The 27,979-nt window shown below is 45.9% G+C and overlaps 1 protein-coding gene and 1 long non-coding RNA gene across 2 annotated transcripts; one reads left to right on the top strand and one right to left on the bottom strand.

Moving 5' to 3' along the window:
- Window positions 1-795: 795 nt before the first annotated feature.
- On the top strand, window positions 796-27,979 carry TOR3A (torsin family 3 member A). Its single transcript, XM_006048564.4, has 6 exons — window positions 796-1,152; window positions 2,459-2,572; window positions 3,173-3,438; window positions 5,061-5,239; window positions 26,476-26,600; window positions 27,126-27,979. The coding sequence occupies exons 1-6, from the start codon at window positions 885-887 to the stop codon at window positions 27,380-27,382; spliced, it is 1,209 nt and encodes a 402-aa protein (XP_006048626.3). The 5' UTR covers window positions 796-884; the 3' UTR covers window positions 27,383-27,979.
- Window positions 21,323-25,211, bottom strand: LOC123333649. Its single transcript, XR_006551076.2, has 2 exons — window positions 24,782-25,211; window positions 21,323-23,839 (listed from the first exon to the last, which is right to left on the bottom strand). It is a non-coding gene; the product is annotated as an uncharacterized LOC123333649 (long non-coding RNA).

The following is a 27,979-nucleotide window of genomic DNA, read 5'->3' as shown; positions in this document are numbered from 1 at the left end:
TCAATAACTCAGGTGATCTTTGAAAACAATGCAGTAAGTACTTGGGAAATCTAGCAAGCTTGTTACATGCTCATGTTACGGAGAAGAAAGGCCCAGGAAAGAGGCCCAGAGGTCTAATGCCAGCGGTGTCTTGAGAAGCTGTTCAGTCACAGCATTTCAAAGTTGCAAATTTAGGCCCAGAAAGCGCATTCAGTACTCAGCCTAGCTTGTTTAAACAGGCTGTGATTACATTGACATGAGACCTCGTGGTTTTTCCATGACTCTCGGGGAGTTTCCAAAATGGAAGTATCTCCAGTCTGGAGCCCATTAGCTTCCCCAGCTGTGGAAACCTGCTGATGGCTTGCTGCTCTGTTTCATTTCCCTCTGTAGCGAAGCCAGGCCCAGGGCTGACTTCCCCTGGCTAACTCAAGCTTCCGGTGAGACGGTTGCCCGGTTTCATTTAACAGGTTGGCAGGAAGTTGATCTGCAGACACGGGACAGGGCACCAGTGGGAGCCCGTACTTCGTAGCCCTCAGGTGGGCCACCGGAGCCGAACGAAAGTGACTAGGTGATTGACAGTGGCCATTTCAAGGCCTGACTTCAACTTCTTTGCAACCACGATCACCCAGAATAGACTGCTGCCTGGCAGCGAGGCCCCAGTCGGCTAGGCGGCGTCTGCAAGTGGCCTCGGGTTGCAGTCTCAAGAACCACTCGGTTTCGGTTCCTGCCGCAACCGGTGTCGCCCTGGGTCACCTGGGAGACAGGCTCGGCCCGCCTGCAGTTCCCATGGCAACACCAATCCCTGGCCAAGCCGGGCCTCGGAAGTACGGGCGCCCGCCCTCAGGCCCGGACCCTGAAAAGGGCCGGGAAGGCCCAGCGGTGGAGGGCCTGCTGCCGGCCTGGCCATGCTTGGGGGCACAGGGCGTCTGCTCTGGCTCCTGCTTCTGTCGCTGCTGCTTCCGCCCCCGAGTGCATGGGGACACGGCGGCCAGGCGAGGCCGAGGGAGGGGACAGAGGAGGCGGGCCCGGCCAGGGCCTGGCTGGCCTTCCAGGGCCTGCGGGAGCGACTGAGGGCGGCCGGCGAGCTCTCCAGACGCTACTGGGCTCTCTTCAGCTGCCGCGTGTGGCCCGAGGGCTGTGGGGAGGATGAGGAGGCGTCGGCGCGGCCCCCAGGTAAGACCCTCAGGCTCAGGAGAGCGGGAGCGGGAGGGAGGGATGCGCGAGGCCGGCTGGGATCCGGCCGCGGCGTTCAGAGCCTCGCGCCTGTCCTGGGCCGTCGCGATCACCAGACGAGCGCCTTAGCCGCCGGCTCTGCTGTTCCGCCCAGCCTTTAGGCCGAGCTAAGAGCAGGGCAGCCTCTTGGGAACCAGGAACCCGCATCACTGCCGCCGCCGCCGCCTCCAGCGCTGGCGCTGCGTCCTTATGCAGACGAGCGGTCCTGGCTGCACTCCTCGCCCGTTCCTGGCTCCTCCAGGCACGGCTTACACTTCCCTCCTGTCTCCGAACCTGCCCTGCCAGTATTCCAAGGAGCTGCTCTTGCCCACATTCTTGATGACTTTAAGGAAAATCCCCAGTTGGGCACTCCCCCCAAGTACCTTGTCCTCCTCCTCTGCTGCTTACAGAAGCCGAAGCTGGGCTACGAATCCCCCAGACCTGAGTTCTTATTTATTCTCTGTCACTGATAAATTGTGAGGCAGGGTTGTCACATCAATGTCCTGGCCCTGGTGGTCTCTGAGACTCCTTGCAGTGGACGTCGTTAACTCTAGGTTCTGTAGTGATAATCCTGCAGTAGTGCTAGAAACATCTTTCATTTAAATTAAAAGTTCTTTTTGGGGGGTGTGGAGAGGAGAGCAGGGCCTCCAGACATGAGGGATCTTAGTTCCCCAACCAGGGATCCAACCTATGCTCCCTGCATTGACAGTACAGAGTCTTAACCACTGGACTACCAGGGAAGCCCCTAAATCAGAAGTTCTAAATTTCCAGTGAATGGTTTTTGTTTCGTTTTTGCCAATGTTCAGTATATTCAAATTGACATCTGACAGAAGAATGGAGTCTGGCTGGCTACTGTCCATGGGGTCACAACTTAGGGACTGAACCGCAGCAAAAGAATCGAGACACTTGGGGTTGGCCATGATCAGATGATTCTGCAATCCAGAGCAAGTGGGAAGCATTGCAATCACCAGTTACTGTTTGTCTCCTTGGAGACCGCAAACTCCTTGCAGGCAGGGCCTGGGTAACTTACCCTTTGGCACAAAACAAGATTTATTGTTGAATAAACTGAGCTTTTGCTGCAACGAGAGCTGCTTCCTCATCCTGGAGAGGCCCACCTGAGCCCACTCCCAGGTGCAGGGGTGGGGGGGCGCGGGGAGTGTTCTGGAGAGAGGACGGAAGAACAGCTCTGGTGGTTTGAAGGGAGGCAGTGTTCAGCTCACCCTGGGCCCTGGGCTCCATTCCTGTCTCACAGCTCCTCCTTTTCCAGGCTGGAGCCTTGCCCTGCTAGGCCAGCAGTACCTGGATATCTTGAGCACGTGGTCCTGCAGCTTCTGGGACTGCTGTGACAGAGGGGACTGCAAGATCATCAACAACTTCACAGGTTAGACCTCACGTGGCCCTCAGGGCCAGGAATCGGGGGAAGGAGGCAATTCAGGGGAATGCCAAGGCATAGGGCCCCAGCCTCAGCCTGCCCATAGCCAGCAGCGTGGTAGAGACCCTCCCTGTCTCCACCATACCTCCCATACCCTGCGCCCTCATGGCTGAAAGGAAGGCCTTGGCAGAGGGCTTTGCCCACAGTAGCTGCTTCAGTAGGTGTTGGCTGAATTGATTTGAAATGAATAAAATAAGGGGGTCTCCATAAAATATTTAGGGGGTCCTGAAACTTCCAGGCAGGAGCAACTTCATGGTAGTCAGGGGCTGGGTTCCTCCTCCAGGCAGAACTCTGCAACCCTGCTAGGGGGGTGTCTTCAGAACCTTCAGAAAGGGTGAAATCAATGTGGATTTCTCAAACTCTTCAGAAAATAGCACTGAATCTCTTCTACTGCAAGGTCTGCCCAGTGGCTTCTTATTGTGGGGTCCCCAGACAGGATGGCTCCCACCTCAGAGATGGTCAGCGGTGCTCAGTCTCTCGGCCATCACCAAGCCTGGGGGGGATGCATCTGTGTGTCCCTGCTCAGCGTGGCCTCTTCCCCACCCCTAGGCCTTGAGGCGGACCTGCGCGTGCGCCTGCACGGCCAGCACCTAGCCCGGGAGCTGGTCCTGACAGCGGTGAGGGGCTACTTAGAGAAGCCCCGGCCGGACAAGGCCCTGGCTCTGTCGTTCCATGGCTGGTCTGGCACAGGCAAGAACTTCGTGGCGCGGATGCTGGCGGAAAACCTGTACCAGGACGGGCTGAGGAGCGACTGTGTCAAGGTGTTCATCTCCACGTTGCACTTCCCTCACCCCAAGAATGTGGACCTGTACGAGGTGAGGCCAGCCGTGCTGAGGAGCTAGGGTGAGGGCTTGGGCCGGCGGAGGCCTGGGCAGCCGAGACACAGGCCTGTGTGCTGGGAGGGAGGCTGAAGCCAGCCCTCGGTGTGGGGGTCGGAGGACAGCAGGGTTGGGGGGACAATGCAGTGAAACCTGTTACCCTCAGAGACAGCTACTCAGCAGGTGAGGCCCAAGAGGACCTGAGCTTAACCAGAGAATCCATGTGTTTAATTTGTCAACAGAAGTGGTGGAAGTGCCTCAGGAAGTGTGAAACAGAGCATGCAAAAACTTGACCGTAATCTCCCCACACGGACACAACCAGTTAGCATTTTGGTGTACTTCCTTCAAGCTGTTCCCCTGCACTCTTTAATGTCTTTATAATTTATACAGGACAGAAAGTTGCATTCCACAATTTTTTTTAAAGAGGCTTCTCATAAGTGGTTTTTCCATGGCTTCCCAAAAGTACTCATTTCGTGCCAACAGGTGGACTCATCACATACAAAAAGTTTCTGCTGCTCTGCTCTTTTGGGTTTTGTTCATTCAGACATGTTAGCCATGCAATGACCAAAGCCTGACAGAGGTGACTGTGTCTATCTTTGGCTTTCAGTTTCTGTATTTGGAGTGTGTTAACCTGGGAAGATTATGTAAATTTGAGGGCAGATTGCCATGGCAGTTTCAGTGTGGCCTGGCAGGGCAGGCTGCTGGTCAGGCCTCCCAAGAAAGAGCTAGCTGGCTTTTCAGTAGAACACCTGTGACTCGCAGCTTCCCCACTATGGAAATCGACACATTCACACTCTCACACCCACACACTGGGGAGATGGGGCTGAAGTCAAAAACCAGGAAGGCTAGAGGTAGATGGAGACTGTGGGCTCTGCTCAAACACCTCTCCCCTGGGGAGGGAGGTGGGAGGGATGTTCAAGTGGGCAGGGACGTGGGTAAACCTATGGCTAATTCATGTTTGGTAGAAACCAACACAAGACTGTAAATCAATTATCCTTCAATTAAAAATTAATTAATTTAAAAAAAAAAAACACCTCTCCCTGGGGTAGGAGCCGGCCCTGTTCTCCTGGGGAACCCTGCAGAGCAGTATCTTTTCCATCCAGGGCTTACTATCCTGTCTGGGGTGGGGAATCCCAGTTTTGAGTTGGGTCCCTCGGGCACCAGGCTGGGCTGAGATCTCAGGGAAGAAGCTGGTGGGTGCTCTGCTCCTGGGAGTTCAAGACAGGGCTGCCTCTGGGCACCCGAGCCTGTCTCTACCTGTCATCCCTGTGTGAGCCTGACTGCTACCCCGGGGAGGGTGAGTTAGCAGTTAGTTCTGGGATGGAACCTCATCCTGGAGGGGAGGAAGCAGGGCTGGGGCCATTTCCCAAGGCCCTTTCCCCAGGCTGGCTCCACTAGTTGGCTTTTAAATCTCAGGGTGCAGGAGAATCACCTGGGAGGTTTATTAAAGGAGGACGCCCTAGCTCCATCCCCAGAAGTTTAGATTGGTGGTTCTGTGGTGGAAACCAGCTCCAGGTGATCCATTGTAGACACCCTGGGAAATCCAGTGCCTCACTAGGGCCCTCAGGGCCGGGAGGTGCCTCCCACTGCTCCCCAGCAGCTCCCCGTATTCTGTGCAGGAGGAGCTGACGGACAAGATCAGGAAGACGCAGGAGCACTGTCGCCAGACCCTGTTCATTTTAGACGAGGCTGAGAAGCTGCACCCAGGACTGCTGGAGGCCCTCAGGCCACACCTGGAACGCCAGGCCCCCAACAACCACAGAGCCGAGTCCAAGAGAACCATCTTTCTTTTTCTCAGGTGAGGCCTGAGAAACAAAAGTCAGAAGGACTGGGGAGGGGAGGAAGAACCCTGTCCGGGCAGTGCATGTGCCAAGCTTGGGAGCTGGCAGGGAGGGGAGGGGTTCATGCTCTCCTAGGCTGCCTACCCTTTTCCGCAAAGGAAACCAACACAAACTCCAGGAGAGAAAACAGAAGCCCAGCTGCTTGGGTGGCAGCAAGGGTGGGGAGCCTTAGGTTTCCTGCCTTGATTCTACCAAACATTTCTGCGGGACTCTGACCCCACCCCCACCACCTGCACAGGCCAACTAACTCCCCCGACCAGCCTGGGGAAGACCCAGCCGTCCCTTATCTGGCCTCCTCCCTGGTGCTCAGGATGGGGAGGCTCCCTCAGACTCCCCAGTTAGTACATGGCCTCCTGAGGGAGGGCTACTAGGAGTCCCCTCTTAGATGGACATTAAGTGTTTTTTTTAAATTGAGGTATAATTGACATATTAGTTTCAGATGTATAGTTGATTTGCTATTTGTTTATATTGTGAGCTGATCACAATAAGTTTAGTTAACATCTGTCACCATACATAGTTATAAAACCTTTTTGTTCCTGTGATGAGAATTTTCAAGGTGTACTCTTCTCAGCAACTTCCAAATATGCAATGCAGTATTATTTACTAAAGCCACCATGCTGTACATTACATCCCCATGAGTTACTGGTTGAAGTTTGTACAGTATTCACCTTATTTTTTCTCTCTTTCTGATCTATTTCACTCAGCATACCTTCAGGGTCCACCCATGTTGTTGCAAATAGCAAGATTTCCTTCTTTTTAATGGCTGAATAATATTCCATTATATATGCATTTTTGCCCCTTTATCCACTCATCTATCGATGGACACACGTCATTTCTTATCTTGGCCATTGTAAATAATGCTACAGTGAACATGGGGGTGCAAATGTCTCCTTGAGTATTTTCATTCTCTTCAGATAAATATCTAGAAGTAGAATTGCTGGATCCTGTGGTAGTCCTATTTTTAATTTCTTGAGGAACTTCGATACTGTTTTCCATAGTGGTCGCACCAGTTTACATTCCCACCAGTGATGCACAGGGGTTCCCTTTTCTCCACAGCCTTACCAACACTGGTTACTTCTGATGTCTTTGATGATAGGCATTCTCACAGGTATGAGGTGGTATCTCATTGTAGTTTTTGATTTGCATTTCCCTCGTGATCACTGATGTTGAGTACCTTTTCAGGTCTCTGTTGACCACTTGTATGTCTTCTTTGGGAAGATGTCTATTCAGAGCTTTGTTCATTTTTTCATTAGATTATTTTTTGCTGCTGAGTTGTATGAGGTCTTTATAGATTTTGAATACTAACCCCTTATCAGGTATATGATTTGCAAGTATCTTCTCCCATTTGGTAGGTTTCCTTTTTGTTTTGTTGATGGTTTCCTTTGCTATGCAGAAGCTTTTGGTTTGATGTAGTCCACTTGTTTATTTTTGCTTTTGTTGCCTTTGCTTTTAGTGTGAAATCCAAAAAAATAATTGCCAAGACCACTGTCAAGGAAATTACCACTTATGCTTTCTTCTAGGAGTTTTATGGTTTCAGGTCTTAAGTTCAAGTCTTTAATCCATTTTTTTCTTCATTTTATTTTATATTGGAGTATAATTGATTAACAATGTGTTAGTTTCAGGTGTTCAGCAAAGTAATTCAGTTATACATGTATCCTTTTTCAAATTCTTTTCCCATTGAGGCTATTACAGAGTATTGAGCATAGTACCCTGTGTTATACAATAAGTCCTTGTTGGTTATCTATTTTAAATATAGTAGTATGTACATATAAATCTCAAACTTCTAATTTATTCTGCCCCTCCCCCACCTTTCCCCTTTAGTAACCTTAAGTTTGTTCTCTCAGTCTGTGAGTCTGTTTCTGTTTCGTAATAAGTTCATTTGTATCATTTTTTAGTTCCACATATAAGCAATATCATATGATATTTGTCTTCATCTGACTAATCTCCAGATCTGTCCAAGTTGCTGCAAATGGCATTATTTCATTATGTAATGGATGAGTAATATTCCATTGTATATATGTATCAGTCTTCTTTATCCATTCTTCTGCCAATGGACATTTAGGTGCATGGATTTATTTCTGGGGTTTCCATCCTCTTTCATTGATCTATATTTCTGTTTTTGTGCCAGTACCATACTGTCTTGATTACTGTAGCTTTGTAGTATAGTCTGAAGGCAGAGAGCCTAATTCCTCCAGCTGTTTTTCTTTTTCAAGATTGTTTTGGCTATCTGGAGTCTTTTGTTGTGTCTCCATACAAATTTTTTAAATTTTAGTTCTATTTCTGTGAAAAATATAATTGGTAATTTGATACAGGTTGCACTGAATCTGTAGCTTGCCTTGAGTGGTACAGTTATTTTGACAGTATTGATTCTTCCAATATAAAAACATGATATATCTTCCATCTGTGTCATCTTTACTTTCTTTCATCAGTGTCTTATAATTTTTGGAGTACAGGTTTTTTACCTCCTTAGATAGGTTTATTCCTAGGTATTTTATTCTTTCTGATATAATGGTAAATGGCATTGTTTAATTTCCCTTTCTGATCTTTCTTTGTTAGTATATGGAAATTCAACAGATTTCTGTGTCTTAATTTTGTATCCTGCTACTTTACTGAATTCATTAATGAGCTCTAGTAGTTTTCTGGTAGGATCTTTAGGGTTTTGTGTGTATAGTGTGTCATCTGCAAACAGTGACAGTTTTACTTCTTTTCCAATTTTAATTCCTTTTATTTCTGTTTATATCTTTTTCTTTGATTACCATGGGTAGGACTTCCAAAATTATGTTGAGTGGCAAGAGAGGACATCCTTGTCTTGCTCCTCATCTCAGAGGAAATACTTTCGGCTTTTCATCATTGAGTATGTTACCTGTAGCTTTGTCATACATATATGGCCTTATTATTGAGGTATGTTCCCTCTTTGCCCACTTTCTGGAGAGTTTTTATCATAAATGAGTGTTGAGCTTTGTCAGAAACATTTTCTGCAACTATTAAGATGATTCTTCAGTTTGTTCATGTGGTGTATCACACTGGTTTGCAGATATTAAAAAATCCTTGCATCGCTGGGATAAATACCCCTTCATCATTTAAATGTACTGTTAGGCTTCGTTTGCTAGTGTTTTGTTGAGGATTTTTGTGACTGTTCATCAGTAATATTGGCCTGTAATTCTTTCTTTGTGTCTTTGTCTGGTTTTGATATCAAGTGAGGGAGCCTCATAATGAGTTTGGGAGGGTTAATTTCTCTGCGATTTTTTTTGGAATATTTTCAGAAACTATTCTCTAAATGTTTGATAGAATTTGCCTGTGCACCATCTGATTCTGGACTTTGGTTTCTTGGGAGTTTTCAATCATAGTTTCAATTTCAGTACTTGTGATTGGTTCATATTTTCTGTTTCTTCCTGAGTCAGTCTTGGGAGATTGTACCTTTTTAAGAATTTCTCCATTTCTTCTAGGTTGTCCATTTTATTAGCATATAGTTATTTGTACTAATCTCTTATTTTCATTTATTTCTGCTCTGATCTTTATGATTTACTTCCTTCTACTAACTTGGGGTTTTGTTCTTCCTCTAGCCTTAGGTGTAAGGTTAGGTTGTTTGTGGTTTTTCTTATTTCCTGAGGTAAGATTGTATTGCTATAAACTTTTTTTTTTTGCTGCTTTTGCTACATCCTCTAGGTTTTGGATTATAGTGCCTTCACTTTCATTTTTCTCTAGGTATTTTTTCATTTCCTCTTTGATTTCTTCAGTGATTCATAGGTTGTTTAGTAGCATATATTGTTTAGCCTCCATGTGTATGTGGGTTTTTTTTTTAACAGGTTTTTTTCTTATAGTTGGTTTCTAATCTCATAGCATTGTTTAGAAAAGAGGCTTCATATGGTTTCAGTTTTCTTAAATTTACTGGGGTCACTTTGTAGCCCAGCATGTGATCAGTCCTAGAGAATGTTCCATGTGCACTTGAGAAGAATGCTGCTGTTATATGGAATGCTCGATGAATATCAATTAAATCCATCTGGTCCAATGTATCATTTAAAGCCTATATTTCCTTATTGATTTTTCTGTCTGGATGATATGTCCATTGATGAAAGTGGCCTTTAAAGTCCCCATCTATTATTATGTTACTGTCAGTTTCTCTTTTTATGACTATTAATATTTTCCTTATATATAAAGTATTTGCCTTATATATTGAAGCTTCTATGTTGGGTGCATCAGTTCAGTTCAGTCACTCAGTCATGTCCAACTCTTTGCAACCCCATGAACTGCAGCACATCACGCTTCCCTGTCCATCACCAACTCCCAGAGTTTACTCAAACTCATATCCATTGAGTCGGTGATGCCATCCAACCATCTCATCCTCTGTCGTCCCCTTCTTCTCCCACGTTCAGTCTTTCCCAGCATCAAAGTCTTTTCAAATGAGTCAGTTCTTCACATCAGGTGGCCAAAGTATTGGAGTTTCAGCTTCAGCATCAGTCCTTGCAATGAGTATTCAGGATTTATTTCCTTTAGGATGGACTGGTTGGATCTCCTTGCAGTCCAAGGGACTCTCAAGAGTCTTCTCCAACACCACAGTTCAAAAGCATCACTTCTTTGGCACTTAGCTTTCTTTATAGTCCAACTCTTACATCTATACATGACTACTGGAAAAACCATAGCTTTGACTAGACAGACCTCTGTTGGCAAAGTAATGTCTCTGCTTTTGAATATGCTATCTAGGTTGGTCATAACTTTTCTTCCAAGGAGCAAGTGTCTTTTAATTTCATGGCTGCAGTCACCATATGCAGTGATTTTGGAGCCCAAGAAAATAAAGTCAGTCACTGTTTCCATTGTTTCCCTATCTATTTGCCATGAAGTGATGGGACTGGATGCCATGATCTTAGTTTCCTGAATGTTAAGTTTTTAAGCCAACTTTTTCACTCTCCTCTTTCACTTTCATCAAGAGGCTCTTTAGTTCTTCTTCGCTTTCTGCTGTAAGGGTGGTGTCATCTGCATATCTGAGGTTACTGATATTTCTCCCGGCAATCTTGATTTCAGCTTGTGCTTCATCCAGTCCAGCATTTGGCATGACGTACTCTGCATATAAGTTAAATAAGCAGGGTGACAATATACAGCCTGGACGTACTCCTTTTCCTATTTGAAACCAGTCTGTTGTTCCATGTCCAGTTCTAACTGTTGCTTCCTGACCTGCATACAGATTTCTCAAGAGGCAGGTCAGGTGGTCTGGTATTCCCATCTCTTTCAGTATTTTCCACAGTTTATTGTGATCCACACAGTCAAAGGCTTTGGCATAGTCAATAAAGCAGAAATAGATGTTTTTCTGGAACTCTCTTGCTTTTTCCATGACCCAGAGGATGTTACCAATTTGATCTCTGGTTCCTCTGCCTTTTCTAAAACCAGCTTGAACATCAGGAAGTTCACGGTTCACGTATTGCTGAAGCCTGGCTTGGAGAATTTTGAGCATTACTTTACTAGCATGTGAGATGAGTGCAATTGTGCGGTAGTTTGAGCATTCTTTGGCATTGCCTTTCTTTGGGATCGGGATGAAAACTGACCTTTGCCAGTCCTATGGCCACTGCTGAGTTTTCCAAATTTGCTGGCATATTGAGTGCAGCACTTTCACAGCATCATCTTTCAGGATTTGGAATAGCTCAACTGGAATTCCATCACCTCCACTAGCTTTGTTCATAGTGATGCTTTCTAAGGCCCACTTGACTTCACATTCCAGGCTTTCTGGCTCTAGGTGAGTGATCACACCATCATGGTTATCTAAGTCATGAAGGTCTTTTTTGTATAGTTCTTTTGTGTATTCCTGCCACCTCTTCTTAATATCTTCTGCTTCTGTTAGGTACATACCACCTCCGTCCTTTATTGTGCCCATCTTTGCATGAAATGTTCCCTTGGTATCTCTAATTTTCTTGAAGAGATCTCTAGTCTTTCCCATTCTATTGTTTTTCTTTATTTCTTTGCACTGATCGCTGAGGAAGGCTTTCTTATCTCTTCTTGCTGTTCTTTGGAACTCTGCATTCAAATGGGCATATCTTTCCTTTTCTCCTTTTCCTTTAGCTTCTCTTCTTTTCACAGCTATTTGTAAAGCCTCCTCAGACAACTGTTTTGCCTTTTTGCATTTCTTTTTCTTGGGGATGGTCTTGATCCCTGCCTCTTGTACAATGTCATGAACCTCTGTCCATAGTTCTTCAGGAACTCTGTCTATCAGATCGAATCCCTTCAATCTATTTGTCACTTCCACTGTATAATCGTAAGGGATTTGATTTAGTCATACCTGAATGGTCTAGTGGTTTTCCCTACTTTCTTCAATTTAAGTCTGAATTTGGCAATAAGGAGTTCATGATCTCCACAGTCAGCTCCTGGTCTTGTTTTTGCTGACTGTATAGAGCTTCTCCATCTTTGGCTGCAAAGAATATAAACAGTCTGATTTCAGTGTTGACCATCTGGTGATGTCCATGTGTAGAGTCTTCTCCTTTGTTGCTGGAAGAGGGTGTTTGCTATGACCAGTGCATTCTCTTGGCAAAACTCGATTAGCCTTTGCCCTGCTTCATTCTGTAGTCCAAGGCCAAATTTGCCTGTTACTCCAGGTGTTTCTTGACTTCCTACTTTTGCATTCCAGTCCCCTATAATGAAAAAGACATCTTTTTAGGGTGTTAGTTCTAGAAGGTCTTGTAGGTATTCATAGAACCATTTTAGGAATTTGGGTGCATATATGTTTACAATCATGATATGATCTTCATAGATCTATTGTTCATCTTTACGTAGTATCTTTCTTTGCTCTTGTAACAGTCTTTATTTTAAAGTCTATTTTGTCTGATATGAGTATTACTACTCCAGCTTTCTTTTGACTTACATTTGCATGGTATACCTTTTTTTATACCCTCATTTTCAGTCTGTATGTTTCCCCAGATCTGAAATGTATGTCTTATAGACAGCATATATATGAGTCTTGTTTTGTATTCATTCAGTCTCTTGGTTGAAGCATTTAATCCATTCACGTTTAATTTGGTTATTGATATATATGTTCTTATATTTGTTAATTGTTTTGGATTTGTTTTGTAGGTCTTTTTTTCTTCCTTTCCTCTTTTGTTCTCTTCTCTTGTGATTTGGTGACTAACTTTAGTGTTGTGCTTGGATTTCTTTTTCCTTCCCTGTGTATCTATTATAGATTTTTAGTTTGTGGTTACTCTGAGGTTTTGGTATATTTACAAACAAGAGTGTTTTAAGTGTTCCTGGTCTTTTAGCTTTTATATGCATTTCCAATATCCTGCATTTGTACTCACCTCTTCCCATGATTGATGGTTTTGGTATCATGTATTTGTGTGTAGGTGATTTCCTACCTTTATTGTATGTTTGCCTTTACCAATGAGCTTTTTCCATTTGTAATTTTCTTGTTTCTAGTTGTCACCTTTTCTTTTCTGCTAGAGAAGTTCCTTTAGTATTAGTTGCATAGCTAGTCTGGTGGACTGAATTCTCTTAGCTTTTGCTTGTTCGTAAAGCTTTTGATTTCTCCATTGAATTTGAATGAGCAGCTTGTTGGGTAGAGTATTCTTGGTTGTAGTTTCTTCCCTTTCATACTTTAAATATATTGTTTCACTCCTTTCTGGCCTGCAGAATTTCTGCTGAGAAATGAGCTGATAACCTTATGGGAATTCCCTTGTATGTTATTTGTTACTTTTCTCTTGTTGCTTTTAATATTCTTCATTGTCTTTACTTTTGTCTGTTTGATTACTGTGTTTCTCAGCATGTTCCTCCTTGGGTTTATCCTGCCTGGGACTCGTTGCACTTCCTGGAATTGGGTGACTGTTTCCTTTCCTCTCTTAGAGAAGCTTTCAGCTATTAAATATTATCTCTCCAAATATTTTCTCAGGTCCTCTCTCTTCCTCTTATCCTTCTGGAGCCTCTATAATGCGAATGTTGCTGCATTTAATGTTGTCCCCGAGGTCTCTTAGACTGTCCTCTTTTCATTCTTTTTTCTTTATCCTGTTTCATGGCAGTGATTTCCACCATCCCATCTTACAGCTCACTTATCTGTTCTTCTCCCTCAGTTATTCTGCTATTGATTCCTTCTAGTATATTTTTATTTCAGTAATTGTTCATCAGTTTCTTTATCCTTTTTAAAAATTTTATTCATTTATTTTAAGCTGCACTAGGTCTCTGTTGCTGTGCACAGGCTTTAGTTGCGGTGAGCAGGGGCTGCTCTTCACTGCAGTGCACAGGCTTCTCACTGCAGTGGCTTCTCGTTGCAGAGCAAGGGCTCTAGATGCATGGGCTTCAGTAGCTGTGGGATGTGGGATCTTCCTGGACCGAGGATCAAACCTATGTTCCCTACATTGGCAGGTGGATTCCCAACCACTGGACCACTGGGGAAGTGCTGTTTATTCTTTACTTCTTCTAGGTCTTTGCTAAACATTCCATGTCGTCTAGATCTGTGACTGCATTCTCTTTCTAGTGATTCTTTTTCTTGGATCATCCTTACTGTCATTCCTCTGAATTCTTTTTCAGATAGGTTGCCTCTCTTCACATCACTTAGTTGTTGTTCTGGGGTTTTATCATGTTCCTTCATCTGGGACACATTCCTCTGTCATCTTATCTTGTCTTACTTTCTGTGATTGCAGTTTCCATCCACAGACTGCAGGGTTGTAGTTCTTGCTTCCGCTGTCTGCCCCCTGGTGGATGAGGCTAATAGGCTTGTGTAGGTTTGAGGCTTGTGCCCTACTCTTGGAGGTCACACACAAGGTTTCATGTGCACCAGGATCCAAGGGAAAAAGCAGGGACTTCATAAAAGCCTGGGCAAGACCTATCAGCTGGTATTGGAGGGCCTCCCGCAGAGGCGGGGGGTGGCTGTGGCTCATTGCAGGGACAAAGACCATTACAGTGGTAGTTCTGGGGGTGTTCATCGGTGTGAGCCCTGCTGGAGGCTGCCATTTTCTCACCAAGACCTGGCTCCACCCAACCGGCAGTAGGCTCCAGTGCTGGGACATCCCAGGCTGATAGGGTGGGAACATAGCCCCACCCATCAGCAGACAGACTGCTTAAAGTCTTCCTGAGCATAGAGCTACCTGCTAAACACCTTGACACTTTGACATGGCCCTGCCCACCAGAGGGACAAGACCCAGCTTCTGTTTCCCTCAGTCCTATGAAATTCCTGTGCCCGAATGCCACTGGCTTCGAAAGACGGATTATCTCATGTCTCCTTGTCCCCAGGCTAGGGAGCCTGATCTGAGGCTCAGAACTTTCCTGTGGGAGAACTTCAGTGATATAATTATTTTCCAGTTTGTGGGTCACCCATTCAGCCAGTATGAGATTTGATTTTATCACAGTTTTGCTCCTCCTACCATCTCATTGTGCCTTCTTCATCTTTGGATGTAGGATACCTTTTTTGGTTGGTTCCAGCATTTTTCATCAAAGGTTATTCAGGAGTTAGTTGTCTTAAGTGAGCTCATGTCCTACTCTACCATCTTATCTCCATCTTTAATCCATTTTGAGTTAATTTTTGTGTATGGTATAAGACAGTGGTCCAGTTTCATTCTTTTGCATGTGGTTTCCTAATAAATTTATTGAAGAGACTGTCCTTTCCCCACTGCATATTCTTAGCTCCTCTTTTGTAAATTAATTGACCATATATGCATGGATTTATTTCTAGGCTCTCCACTCTGTTCCATTTATCTATGTGTCTGTTTATATGCCAGGATCATACTGCTTTGATTGCTAAAGCTCTGTAAAATAGTTCATGTGCTGGGAGTCCCCTCTTCAGTTCAGTTCAGTTGCTCAGTTGTGTCCGACTTTGCAACCCCATGAATCACAGCACGCCAGGCCACCCTGTCCATAACCAACTCCCGGAGTTTACCCAAATTCATGTCCATCGAGTTGGTGATGCCATCCAGCCATCTCATCCTCTGTCGTCCCCTTCTCCTGCCCCCAATCCCTCCCAGCATCAGAGTCTTTTCCAATGAGTCAACTCTCTTCACATGAGGTGGCCAAAGTATTGGAGTTTCAGCTTCAGCATCAGTCCTTCCAATGAACACCCAGGACTGGTCTCTTTTAGGATGGACTGGTTGGATCTCCTTGCAGTCCAAGGGACTCTTAGAAGGGCGTTAAGTTTTCAAGTCAGCATATTAGTTGAAATTTAAGTACAAACTATCCTTAAAAATTTCCAAGGTATAAACAGTTGGAGAACAGTTTCCCATGAAGTCCAACATGGCCAGTTCTTTCCCCAGCCTTGTAAAGTCTGTTTCTTCACTGATCATGAGAGGAAGTCACTGGCCTGGAATTCAGGGTATAATGTCAATGAAAAGCTCTCCAGCTCCTGTGTTGAGATCTGCAACCTTACAATGCAGGACTGATCCCTTTATAAACACTGCACTCCATTTCCTGTTTTGCTCTACTCGGTGCCAAGGGTTCTGGAAATGGCTTTGCAGAAAGTGAATTTTGAAATCAAGTGTCCAACTGTATCTTTTTATGGCAGCTCCAACACAAAGTCCGCAGTTCAGTTCAGTCGCTCAGTCGCGTCCGACTCTTTGCGACCCCATGAATCACAGCACACCAGGCCTCCCTGTCCATCACCAACTCCCAGAGTTCACCCAGACTCACGTCCATCGAGTCAGTGATGCCATCCAGCCATCTCATCCTCTGTCGTCCCCTTCTCCTGCCCCCAATCCCTCCCAGCATCAGAGTCTTTTCCAATGAGTCAACTCTCTTCACATGAGGTGGCCAAAGTATTGGAGTTTCAGCTTCAGCATCAGTCCTTCCAATGAACACCCAGGACTGGTCTCTTTTAGGATGGACTGGTTGGATCTCCTTGCAGTCCAAGGGACTCTTAGAAGGGCGTTAAGTTTTCAAGTCAGCATATTAGTTGAAATTTAAGTACAAACTATCCTTAAAAATTTCCAAGGTATAAACAGTTGGAGAACAGTTTCCCATGAAGTCCAACATGGCCAGTTCTTTCCCCAGCCTTGTAAAGTCTGTTTCTTCACTGATCATGAGAGGAAGTCACTGGCCTGGAATTCAGGGTATAATGTCAATGAAAAGCTCTCCAGCTCCTGTGTTGAGATCTGCAACCTTACAATGCAGGACTGATCCCTTTATAAACACTGCACTCCATTTCCTGTTTTGCTCTACTCGGTGCCAAGGGTTCTGGAAATGGCTTTGCAGAAAGTGAATTTTGAAATCAAGTGTCCAACTGTATCTTTTTATGGCAGCTCCAACACAAAGTCCGCAGTTCAGTTCAGTCGCTCAGTCGCGTCCGACTCTTTGCGACCCCATGAATCACAGCACACCAGGCCTCCCTGTCCATCACCAACTCCCAGAGTTCACCCAGACTCACGTCCATCGAGTCAGTGATGCTATCCAGCCATCTCATCCTCTGTCGTCCCCTTCTCCTCCTGCCCCCAATCCCTCCCAGCATCAGAGTCTTTTCCAATGAGTCAACTCTTCGCATGAGGTGGCCAAAGTCCTGGAGTTTCAGCTTTAGCATCATTTCTTCCAAAGAAACCCCAGGGCTGATCTCCTTCAGAATGGACTGGTTAGATTTCCTTGCAGTCCAAGGGACTCTCAAGAGTCTTCTCCAACACCACAGTTCAAAACCATCAATTCTTTGGCGCTCAGCCTTCTTCACAGTCCGTCCAACTCTCACATCCATACATGACCACAGGAAAAACCATAGCCTTGACTAGACGGACCTTTGTTGGCAAAGTGATATCTCTGCTTTTGAATATGCTATCTAGGTTGGTCATAACTTTCCTTCCAAGGAGTAAGCGTCTTTTAATTTCATGGCTGCAGTCACTATCTGTGGTGATTTTGGAGCCCCCAAAAATAAAGTCTGACACTGTTTCCCCATCTATTTCCCATGAAATGATGGGACCAGATGCCATGATCTTCATTTTCTGAATGTTGAGCTTTAAGCCAACTTTTTCACTATCCACTTTCACTTTCATCAAGAGGCTTTTGAGTTCCTCTTCACTTTCTGCCATAAGGGTGGTGTCATCTGCATATCTGAGGTTATTGATATTTCTCCTGGCAATCTTGATTCCAGCTTGTGTTTCTTCCAGGCCAGCGTTTCTCATGATGTACTCTGCATAGAAGTTAAATAAGCAGGGTGACAATATACAGCCTTGACATACTCCTTTTCCTACTTGGAACCAGTCTGTTGTTCCATGTCCAGTTCTAACTGTTGCTTCCTGACCTGCATACAGATTTCTCAAGAGGCAGGTCAGGTGGTCTGGTATTCCCATCTCTTGAAGAATTGTCCACAGTTTTTGTGATCCACACAGTCAAAGGCTTTGGCATAGTCAATAAAGCAGAAATAGATGTTTTTCTGGAACTCTCTTGCTTTTTCCATGATCCAGCAGATGCTGGCAATTTGATCTCTGGTTCCTCTGCCTTTTCTAAAACCAGCTTGAACATCGGGAAGTTCACGGTTCACGTATTGCTGAAGCCTGGCTTGGAGAATTTTGAGCATTACTTGACTAGCATGTGAGATGAGTGCAATTGTGCGGTGGTTTGAGCATTCTTTGGCATTGCCTTTCTTTGGGATCGGAATGAAAACTGACCTTTTCCAGTCCTGTGGCCACTGCTGACAGAAATTCCTCCCCAAGTTCTATTAGCAGTCAAGTTTGGGTCCCTCTTGGCCCAACTTGAATGCATCACAAGCAGCTTCTTTTTTTTTAATTATTTTTAATTGAAGGATGATTGCTTTACAGTATTGTGTTGGTTTTTACCAAAGATCAACATGAATCAGCCATAGGTTTACCCATGTCCCCTCCCACTTGAACATCCCTTACACCTCCCTTCCCATCCCACCCCTCTACGTTGTTACCAAGCCCTGGTTTGAGTTCCCTCAGTCATACATCAAATTCCCATTGGTAATCTATTTTACATATGGTAATGTATGTTTTCATGTTATCCTCTCCATACATCCCAGCCTCTCCTTCCTCCCCTGCCAGCCTTGTCCATACATCTGTTCTGTCTCCATTGCTGCTCTTCAGATAGGTTCATCAGCACCATCTCTCTAGATTCCGTATATATCCATTAGTATATGATATTTGTTTCTCTGACTTACTCCACTCAGTCCATGGGGTCGCTAAGAGTCGGACATGACTGAGTGACTTCACTTTACTTTTCACTTTCAAGCATTGGAAAAGGAAATGGCAACCCACTCCAGCATTCTTGCCTGGAGAATCTCAGGGACGGGGGAGCCTGGTAGGCTGCCATCTATGGGGTCGCAGAGTCGGACACGACTGAAGCGACTTAGCAGCTTAGCAGCCACTCTCTATAATAGGCTTTATATTCATCCACCTCATTAGGACTGACTCAAATGTGTTTCTTTTTATGACTGAGTAATATTCCATTGTATATATGTGCCACATTTCTTTATCCATTTATCTGTCGATGGACATCTAAGGTGCTTCCATGTCCTAGCTGTTGTAAATAGAGCTGCAGTGAACATTGGGGTACATGTGTCTTTTTCAATTCTGGTTTCCTCAGGGTATAAGCCTAGTAGTGGGATTGCCCTTATATGATGGTTTAATTCCAGTTTTTTAAGGAATCTCCACATTCTCCATAGTGGCTGTACTAGTTTGCATTCCCACCAACAGTTTAAGAGGGTTGGTTCCCTTTTCTCCACACCCTCTCCAGCATTTATTGTTTGTAGACTTTTGGATAGCAGCTATTCTGACCAGCGTGAGATGGTACCTCATTGTGGTTTTGATTTACATTTCTCTAATAATGAGTGATGTTGAGCATCTTTTCATGTGTTTGTTAGCCATCTGTATGTCGTCTTTGGAGAAATGTCTGTTTAGGTCTTTTGCCAACTTTTTGATTGGGTTGTTTGTTTTTCTGGCATTGAGTTGTATGAGCTGCTTGTATATTTTGGAAATTAATCCTTTGTCAGTTGTTTCATTTGCTATTATTTTCTCCCACTGTGAGGGTTGTCTTTTCACCTTGTTTATAGTTTCCTTTGTTGCACAAAAGCTTTTCATTCAGTCCCACTTGTTTGTTTTTATTTCCATTACTCTAGGAGGTAGGTCATAGAGGATCTTGCTGTGATTTATGTCATAGAGTGTTTCTGGTCTTACATTTAGATCTTTAATCCACTTTGCCTAACACCATACACAAAGAAAACTCAATGTTCTAATTTCTTTTAATGACAGCTGTCCAGTTTTCCCAGAAGCACTTATTGAAGAGACTATCTTTGCCCCATTGTATATTCTTGCCTCCTTTGTCAAAAATAAGATATCCATAGGTGCATGGGTTTGGGCTTTCTATCTTGTTTCATTGGTCTATTGGAAATATGAATTGTGAGATTTTTTTTGTTCTAGTTCTGTAAAAAAAAAAAACAAAAAACACACCATTGGTAATTTGGTAGGGATTGCATTTAATCTGTGGATTACATTTGGTAGTATAGTCACTTTCACAGTATTGATTCTTCCAACCCAGGAACATGGAATCTCTCTCCATCTGTTTACATCATATTTGATTTCTTTCATCAGTGTCTTAAAGTTTTGCAATGGTAAAGGGGATTGATTCCTTAGTTTCTCTTTCTGATTTTTCACTTAGTATACAGGAATACAAGTGATTTCTGTGTATTGATTTTGTATCACTGATTAGCTCTAGTAATTTTTTGATGGTATCTTTAGGGTTTTATATGTACAGTATCGATCATGTCATCTGCAAACAGAGTTTTATTTCTTTTCCGATCTGGATTCCTTTTGTTTTTCTTCTGATTGCCATAGCTAGGAACTTCCAAAACTATGTTGAATAATAGTGGTGAGAAATCTTATAGGGAATGCTTTCAGTTTTTCACCATTGAGAATAATGTTTGCTGTGAGTTTATCATATATGGCCTTTATTAAGTTGAGGTAGGTTCTTTCTATGCCCATTTTTTGAAGTTTTTATCATAAACAGGTGTTTAATTTTGTCAAGCTTTTTCTGCATCTATTGAGATTATCATAGGGTTTTTATCTTTTGTATATGTTGAAGAATCTTTGCACCCCTTGGATACACCTGACTTGATCATGGTTTTTTGATCTTTTTAATGTGTTGAATTGTGTTTGCTAGAATTTTGTTGAGGATTTTTGCATATGTTATCAGTGATACGGGCCTGTAATTTTCTTTCTTTGTCTGGTTTTGGTATCTGGGTGATGGTGGCCCCATAGAATGAGTTTGAAAGTGTTCCTTCCTGTGCAATTTTTTGGAAGAGTTTTAGAATGATAGGCATTAGCTCTTGTCTAAATATTTGCTAGAATTCAGCTGTGAAGCCATCTGGCCCTGGACTTTTGCTGTGGGGGAAGTTTTTGATCACAGTTTCGATTTCAGTGCCACAAGCAGCGTCTTGCATTCAGTGGAAGCCAAACCACTCCTCCCTGCCATCACCCTCCTCCCGCAGGCCAGTACATGCTCACTCGGGGATTTTCCCCAGCTTTAGCATACCCCTCTGGTGACTCAGCTGGTAGAGAATCTGCCTGCAATGCGGGAGACCTGGGTTTGATCCCTGGGCTGGGAAGATCCCCTGGAGAAGGGAGAGGCTACCCACTCCAGTATTCTGGCCTGGAGAATTGCATGGACTGTATAGTCCATGGGGTCACAAAGAGTCACACACAACTGAGCGACTTTCACTGTGAAGAGAATTAAGGGGTCTGGTTTTCCCTTGAGGCTTGGAAAGAATAGAGGAGTGAGCTGCGATTTTGTTCTGTAAGTAAGGCTGACAGGACACTGCAGTGCATTGTGAAGGAAGGCGGAGGAGCCGCCAAGGTTATTTTAAGAGGAAAGCAGGGAAAGATTTTCTGCTGTGATTTGTGGTTCAGAATTAGGAGGCAAGGACAGTAAATGCTTTGAATTAGCTCTCCTCCTCAGCTGTGTATTACTCATGCTCTTTTGAGGCAGCCCGGAACTATGGATCTCTTCCTGTTGTGGTGAATTAGGTGGGGACTCCAAAATGCAGGGTCAGATAAGGAGTCATCTTGGTCCCCAAGCCCGGACAGGGGTGGGGGCCCAGAACCACTGTTGAAGGAAGCCTGGAGCCCGGCCGCCTCAGGTGCCCTTTCCTATTGCAGGGATCCTTTGCCTTTGTGCATGGCTTCTTCCCTCCACGCTGCCTGGTTCCTTCCTCCTCCTCAGCCGAGCCCACTCCTGCCTCCTGGCAATGGCTGTGGCCAGCCTTTCCCCAACTTGGCCCAAGGTGCCCAGACGCTGACTTTTCCGCCAGTTCTCGGCATAGAAAACCTCACCCTCACCGGTGGCAGGATTTCCTAACGTGACCCAGGTGCCCCTGCCATCTCTAGGCAGCCGTTGTAGTATTTTAGTCATTGGCCCGCCAGCACTGCCCTCCTCTAACCCACCGCCTGCCCTTCCCCCCATTACCCGGGCCTCTGTGCCCTGTCCGAGGCCAGAGGGTCCCAGTGAGGGCAGAGTGTGGGCAGGGTCTGGGGAGACGCTGCCCCCACCGGGCCTACTCTGGTACGGGATGCAGAGACCCTGCTGGCCCTGGAGGAGCCTCTGAGCCCCTTGGGGAGGAGGACACACAGTGGTGACAGGAGGCAAGGACAGGGCCTCCAGTTCCATTGACTCTGATGTGGGCCCAGCCTGTGAGACCCAGTGGGGCCCAACAGGCCTGGGTGGTCTGTCTGGAGCCTGAGGGCCAGCCAGACTGACCCTATGGCGCAGTACCTCGCTGCCCCAGGCGGCCTCAAAGCAGCACCTCTAGACCCCATCGGGTGTTCTGGTGATGGGCGGGGGAAGACGGTGTCTCTGGACTTGATTTCTACAGTGACCTCACCTATGTGGCGAGGACTCTTACATTTGAAAGGAAAGCACGGATGGTGTAAACAAATCACTGGTATAAGGCCGGCGGCTTAACCCTGAAGCAAAGCCTGAGCGTGCTGTTTGAAGTGCTAGTGGCTTTGCTGGCCCCCCTGCAACGTGGTGGTGCCCGATGGTAGAAACGAGGTGGCAGTTGAAGCAGGGAGTGTAGTGGGGAGCGGGGGTGCAGCTAGAGTCACCCCAACCCTCAGAACCAGTCCTGCCCCTGGGCCTGAGGAAATCAGGGCCCCTGGCTGGGTACCAGAAAACTAACATTGACTACCTTTGCCCATTTCCACCAAGTATAGAAACTCTGGGAATGGTGTCACAGGGCTGGACAGGCACGTGGAACTCTGGAGATCAGAACCACGGTCCTCCCATTGAAGCTGTAAAGTGAAGAGAGAATTAATACCTGTTCTCTTTGGGCTGCAGTCAGGAGAAGAATGGATAGAAAGGGCTTTAAAAATTAAAAGAACTATACAAGTGTAAATTGTTCATGGAATCAAAGGCCTTGTACCCCAGCACACAGAAAGTACTTGTGGAAATGTCTATTTGTTGACTGACAATCAAATCTAAGGTGACCTAAGCAGGGTTTCTTAATCATCTGCTTCTGGTCTGTCCTTTTACAAATTAGGAAACGAAAGCTCGGGGAGATGACACTCAAGTCGAGTTTGTGGCTGTTCTTTAGGGAAGACTTTGTGGTCCAGGCTGGGGTTGGCGAGCACCGTTCTGGAGAATCCTTTGAGTCCCTGTCCTCTGGGGTCTTAGGACTAGTAAGACCACACGCTGTCCCCTCCCAGAGCCAGGGCAGAGGGAGCATCACTAGGGGGGCCTTCCGTCCCTCGTCCCTTCAGACCTCCCAGTCCACAGGTGAACTGGGAGGATGTGCAAGGGAACTGAAGCACTCTGCGAGGGCAAGCTCTGTCAAAAAGTATAATGTTGGGGTTGGGTTGGAATAGAAAAGGGGCCCCGGTTATATACTGGTGGGTGAGATAAAGCCTGAAACATGGAGGAAGAAGAGAGACCCTTGGCTGTGGGACTAGAGGAGAAAAGTCAGAAGGGAGGTGGAGATCTCAGACATCCTGTCAGGTGGCCTTCTGAGTGCAAATGGGGACGGCACTGGAGTCTGTGCCTGGCACTGAGTGAGTGAATCCTGGTCCTCTCCCCTTCACCCTGGATGCCTGCCCTGCAGCCTGCACACGTATAGACCTGCCTTTACCTCCCGTGAGTTATGCAGGATGGGTAGGTCTCACCTCAGCTGACGCAGTTGTGGTCTGGCGTGTACACAGATGACCTGCCCAGTAGGCCTTCCTACAGGAAGAGGAGGACCGCAGCTTCAGGAAGTAGAAGAGAGTCGACGTAAGCAGCTTTCCCACCTGCAGAGGTCAGAGGAAGTCTGGCTGAGCAGGGGACAAGGGGTGGGGCCTCCCCTCATCCATGCCAGGCCCTCCAGCTGGGGGCTCCTGGCCTCGGGAGTGAAATGGAGCTGTGACGGGCACACTGGCCCCTAAAGGAAGGAAGACTGCATCCCTTGGCAGGAAAGGATGCCTGCCCCAGGAGGTGTCCTCCTTGTCTATCCGTGGAGGCAGGCAGGCAGAGAACCACCCAGCCCCCAGGACACACTCAAAGGCTGAATGAGCAGACAGATGAGCTAACGTACCTGAGTGTCAGCCACTCAGAGCTTGATGAGGACAGAATGGAAATATTGGCTCTTTGCTCCTTCCCTTGCCTCCCTGCTTCCATCACTCGTACTCCCTCATTGTCCTGGGCTGGAGGAAAAAAGCAGGGCAGAGCTCAGTTTGTGTAAGGAGCTAGCAGAAGGCCTGGGGGGGGACGTGAGTACTGTGAGGCAGAGAGGAGGACCCCAGGAGCAGGGAGCATGACCTGCCACCAGCTCCTGGCTCCACTTCCTCCTTCCCAGCTTCCCCCCTCTAAGATTTCCTCTACCCCTCATCACTCTAACACAGTCCTCTTTCCTGTGTTTTAGACCCACAATTCCAGTGAAATTACAACCCCTGGTGAGGTCACAGGCAAGGGCACAACACTCAACCGTATGCAAATCCAAGCTGGCATCGCCCCTCTTCTCTGAAACCGCATTTCCGCTGCGCGGGCTGCGGGCCCCTCCAGGCAGACACTTCTTTTCTTTGGTGGCCTCCTCCGTCTTTCTTCTCACGTCCGTCAGTTGCAGGGCCTCTCAGTTGTGCCTCCTACACTAACTTTAAACCCTTCTCCATTGCCTTTACCCTCTCTAAACACGCACTAGGGCCCAAAGCTCCCTGACTAGCTTTCTCTTCAATCCAACCACTGTGGCCCAAGAACAATCCTATTAGAAAGTAAAGCCGCTCAGAGCACCTTACTACCCTGTACTCCCAAGTTCACAACCCTTCAACGGCTCTCCGTGGCCTATAAGCTAAAATCCGCGTGAGTGGCTGACAAAGGCCTCATGCCAGCCTCAGCCTGCCTTCCATGCCTCTGCTCCACACGCCTCTCCAAGCAGCTTGCAGCTCCTGACCCCCACAAGCCCTCTGATCATCCATGCCTGGACGTGTGCCCTTCCTGCCTCATGTCTGATGAGCACTGTGGGGTCTGTGTGTGCCCAGAACCCTCCTCTGCCCTCTGAAATCTTATCCCCGGGCCCCAGCTGCCCTGGAATCATACACATGGGCCTCTCCTTCCATACAGAGAAGTCAAGGGAAAGACAGACATCCTACCATCTTTGTGCACTCTGTACAGTCTCAGTGTTGGTCAGAAGAGAGCAAGGCAGGGAGAATGGATGACCAAGCAGGACAGTGCCTTTTCTGTAGACTTGTGTTGTGACAAGATTTCCTGGAGGATGGGAGGCCCAGGCCCCTCAACCTCCTTTCTTCCACTCACCAACGGCTCCAGTGGTCAGATCGTGCATTTGGAAGCCAAATATAAAAATAATGAAATCTAAGGCATGAGACCATTGAAACTCCATGAAGATAACATAGGCAAAACGTTTTCCAACATAAATTATGGCAATATATTCTTGGATCAGTCTCCCAAAGCAAAAGAAATAAAAGCAAAAATAAACAAATGGGACCTAATCAAACTTAAAAGCTTTTGCACAGCAAAGGAACCCATCAACAAAATGAAAAGACAACCTGCTACAGAAAAGAAGAAAATAATTTGTAAACAATGTAACAAGGGATTAATTTCCAAAATATATGAACAGTTCATACAACTCAATAACTGCCCCCCCCCCAAATTGGCATGTGTGCATGCTCAGTCATGTCCAGCTCTTTGCAACCCCATGGACTGTAGCCCGCCAGGCTCCTCTGTTGATGGGATTTCCCAGGCAAGAATACTAGAGTGGGTTGCCAAGTCCTCCTCCAGGGATCTTCCCGACCTAGGGATCAAATCTGCATCTTCTGCATTCCAGGGGAGTTCTTTGTCACTGAGCTTCCAGGAAGCCCCCCAAAATGGGCAGAATACCTAAACTAACCTTCCTCCAAAGACATACAGATGACCAACGAACACATGAAAAGATGCTCAACATCACTAATTATTAGAGAAATGCAAATCAAAATCACAATGAGATATCACGTCATCCTGGTCAGAATGGCTAGCATTAAAGCCTACAAATAACAAATGCAGGAGAGGGTATGGAAAAAACGAACCTTCCTACACTGTTGGTAGGAATGTAAATTGGTGCAGTCACTATGGAAAAGTCTGGAGGTTCTTTATAAAATTAAAAATAGAGCTACCATCTGATCCAGCAGTCCCACTCCTAGGCACATATCCAGAAATGATGAAAATTGTAATTCAAAAAGATACATGCACCCCAGTGCTCACAACAGCAGTCTTTACAAAAGCGAAGATATGGAAACAACCCAAATGCCCATCCACAGATGATTATTTTAAGAAGATGTGAGGAACACGCACACACAATGGCACATTACTCACCCATAACAAAGAAATATTGCCATTTGCTGGATGGACCTAGAGAATAGCACACCAAGTGAAGTCAGTCAGAGAAAGACAACTATTATATCACTTATATGTGGAATCTAAAAGAATTATTCAAATTATTCTATATACAAAACAAACAGATCCATAGATGCAGAAAACAAAGATGTGGTTACCAAAGCGGAAACGGGAGGTAGGGAATAAATTAGTATAGGATTTACAGATACACACTAGTATATATAAAACAGTTAAGCAAGAAGGATTTACTGTATAACACGAGGGTCGATATTCAATATCTTATAACCAAAATGGACAATAATCTGAAAATATATATATATATATAACTGAATCACTTTGTTATTCAGTGATTAGTTTGAATCAGTTTCACCTGAAACTAACCCAACATTGTTTATCAACTCCAATTTTTAAAAAACCACCACCAACAGAATCTATTAACAGAACTTGTCTCTTTCAGTAACCTTGGGGGCAATATCATCAACGAGGTGGTCCTGAATCTGCTTAAGGCTGGGCAGTCCCGGGAAGAAGTCAGGATGGAACACCTGGAGTCCCGCCTCCAAGCTGAGATTGTGGCATCCACAGGTAAGTGATTGCCAGCCTTGCAGAACATAGGCCTCTGGTGAGGGGAGGTAGAGAAAAACGTGTATGTGCTGGAAGTTGTGCTCATGAGATCAGACAGGGTACTCAGGACCACAGAGGTGGTGCCATATAATATTCTTGTCATCAGCTTGACGTAGGCATGAGAAAAGTCCTTTTCTGAAAACTATTCCTTAAAAAGAGAATAGTTGGCCTTGGCCATACAGACCCTTGAAGAAGAAAGTCTCACTGTGTGTCTCAGTGGCTCAGCCTCCAGTTGTAGGCAGGGCCGCTGCACCTCTGCCTCTGCCATCAGATAAACCATAGCCTGGCAGGCACATGCACTGTCTCTCCCTCTCACACGTCTAGCTCCTCTCTGCCCTCTCTCCCTAAAGGGAAACACAGTTGCATAGTTCTTGACACAAACTTAAGACAGGCTTCTCGGAGTTGGCCTTAGGGTGGGGGAACACCTCGACTCCAGCTGGGCTCAGCCCCAGCTCAGACCCCATGTAACCCTGCTCTTGATTTCAGACAGCGGCTTTGGGCACAGCCGTCTTGTGAAGGAAAATCTGATTGACCTCTTCATCCCCTTCCTGCCACTGGAGTTCCGTCACGTGAGGCTGTGCGCACGCGACGCCTTCCTGAGCCAGGACCTCCTGTATACAGAAGAGGCCCTCGACGAAATGGCTAGGATGATGGTGTACGTCCCCAAGGAGGAACAGCTCTTCTCATCTCAGGGATGCAAATCTATTTCCCAGAGAATTAGCTATGTCCTGCCTGAGGGCTAGATGAAAACTGCCCGAAGCTGCCTTCCTTCCACTAATGGACCCTGGGCTGTTGTGGCAGCACATTGTCCAGGACAGAAGGGGTTGGAAGGGCAGGCTAGCAACCAGCAGTCAGGAGCACACAAGCGGTGTGTAGAGGGGAGGCCTTAGATCAGAGACAGAGCCAGTGCTTCAGATCACTTGGTGCCTTAAAGAGCCACATTCCGAAATGTGAGCCAGCTGGTTGGAGGAGGTCATGTGGGAGAGACATCCCAAGGATTTATTAGCATCTGCCCGCAGATGCCTGGCCTTGGTGTTGGGCCTGAGGCTGTAGTATGCTCGGTGACAGAAAGGGAAAGACTAACTTCTGCTTACCAGTGGCAGGGACTGACCTCACGCTTGCAGGCTGGGTGGGTGAGCTTTCAAGTTGTTTCCCAGAAGGAGGCTGAGCAGCTTCTATCTGTGAGCTCAGGCCACAGCTTCAGGCTAAAGGGCACAGGGGAAGTTTGTTTTTTTTTCAATCAGAATAGGTGAAGATGTCTCCTGCTCTGCAGATTTTTAAGACTTAAATTAGTGACCTTAAAATATGTAAAGATTAAAATTTTGTATTTTTTTCTAAAA

This window comes from Bubalus bubalis, chromosome 5 (assembly GCF_019923935.1).
Source record: "Bubalus bubalis isolate 160015118507 breed Murrah chromosome 5, NDDB_SH_1, whole genome shotgun sequence".
Taxonomy (NCBI): domain Eukaryota; kingdom Metazoa; phylum Chordata; class Mammalia; order Artiodactyla; family Bovidae; genus Bubalus; species Bubalus bubalis.
Note: the sequence above shows the minus strand (reverse complement) of the source record. Positions and strands in the feature narration are given on the sequence as shown.

Excerpts from the sequence above, each read along its gene's own strand:
- TOR3A (XM_006048564.4), top strand. The coding sequence starts at position 885 with ATGCTTGGGGGCACAGGGCGTCTGCTCTGGCTCCTGCTTCTGTCGCTG. Across the intron at positions 2,573-3,172 it reads GATCATCAACAACTTCACAG|GCCTTGAGGCGGACCTGCGC; the intron begins GTTAGACCTCAC and ends CCCCACCCCTAG. Across the intron at positions 5,240-26,475 it reads ACCATCTTTCTTTTTCTCAG|TAACCTTGGGGGCAATATCA; the intron begins GTGAGGCCTGAG and ends TGTCTCTTTCAG.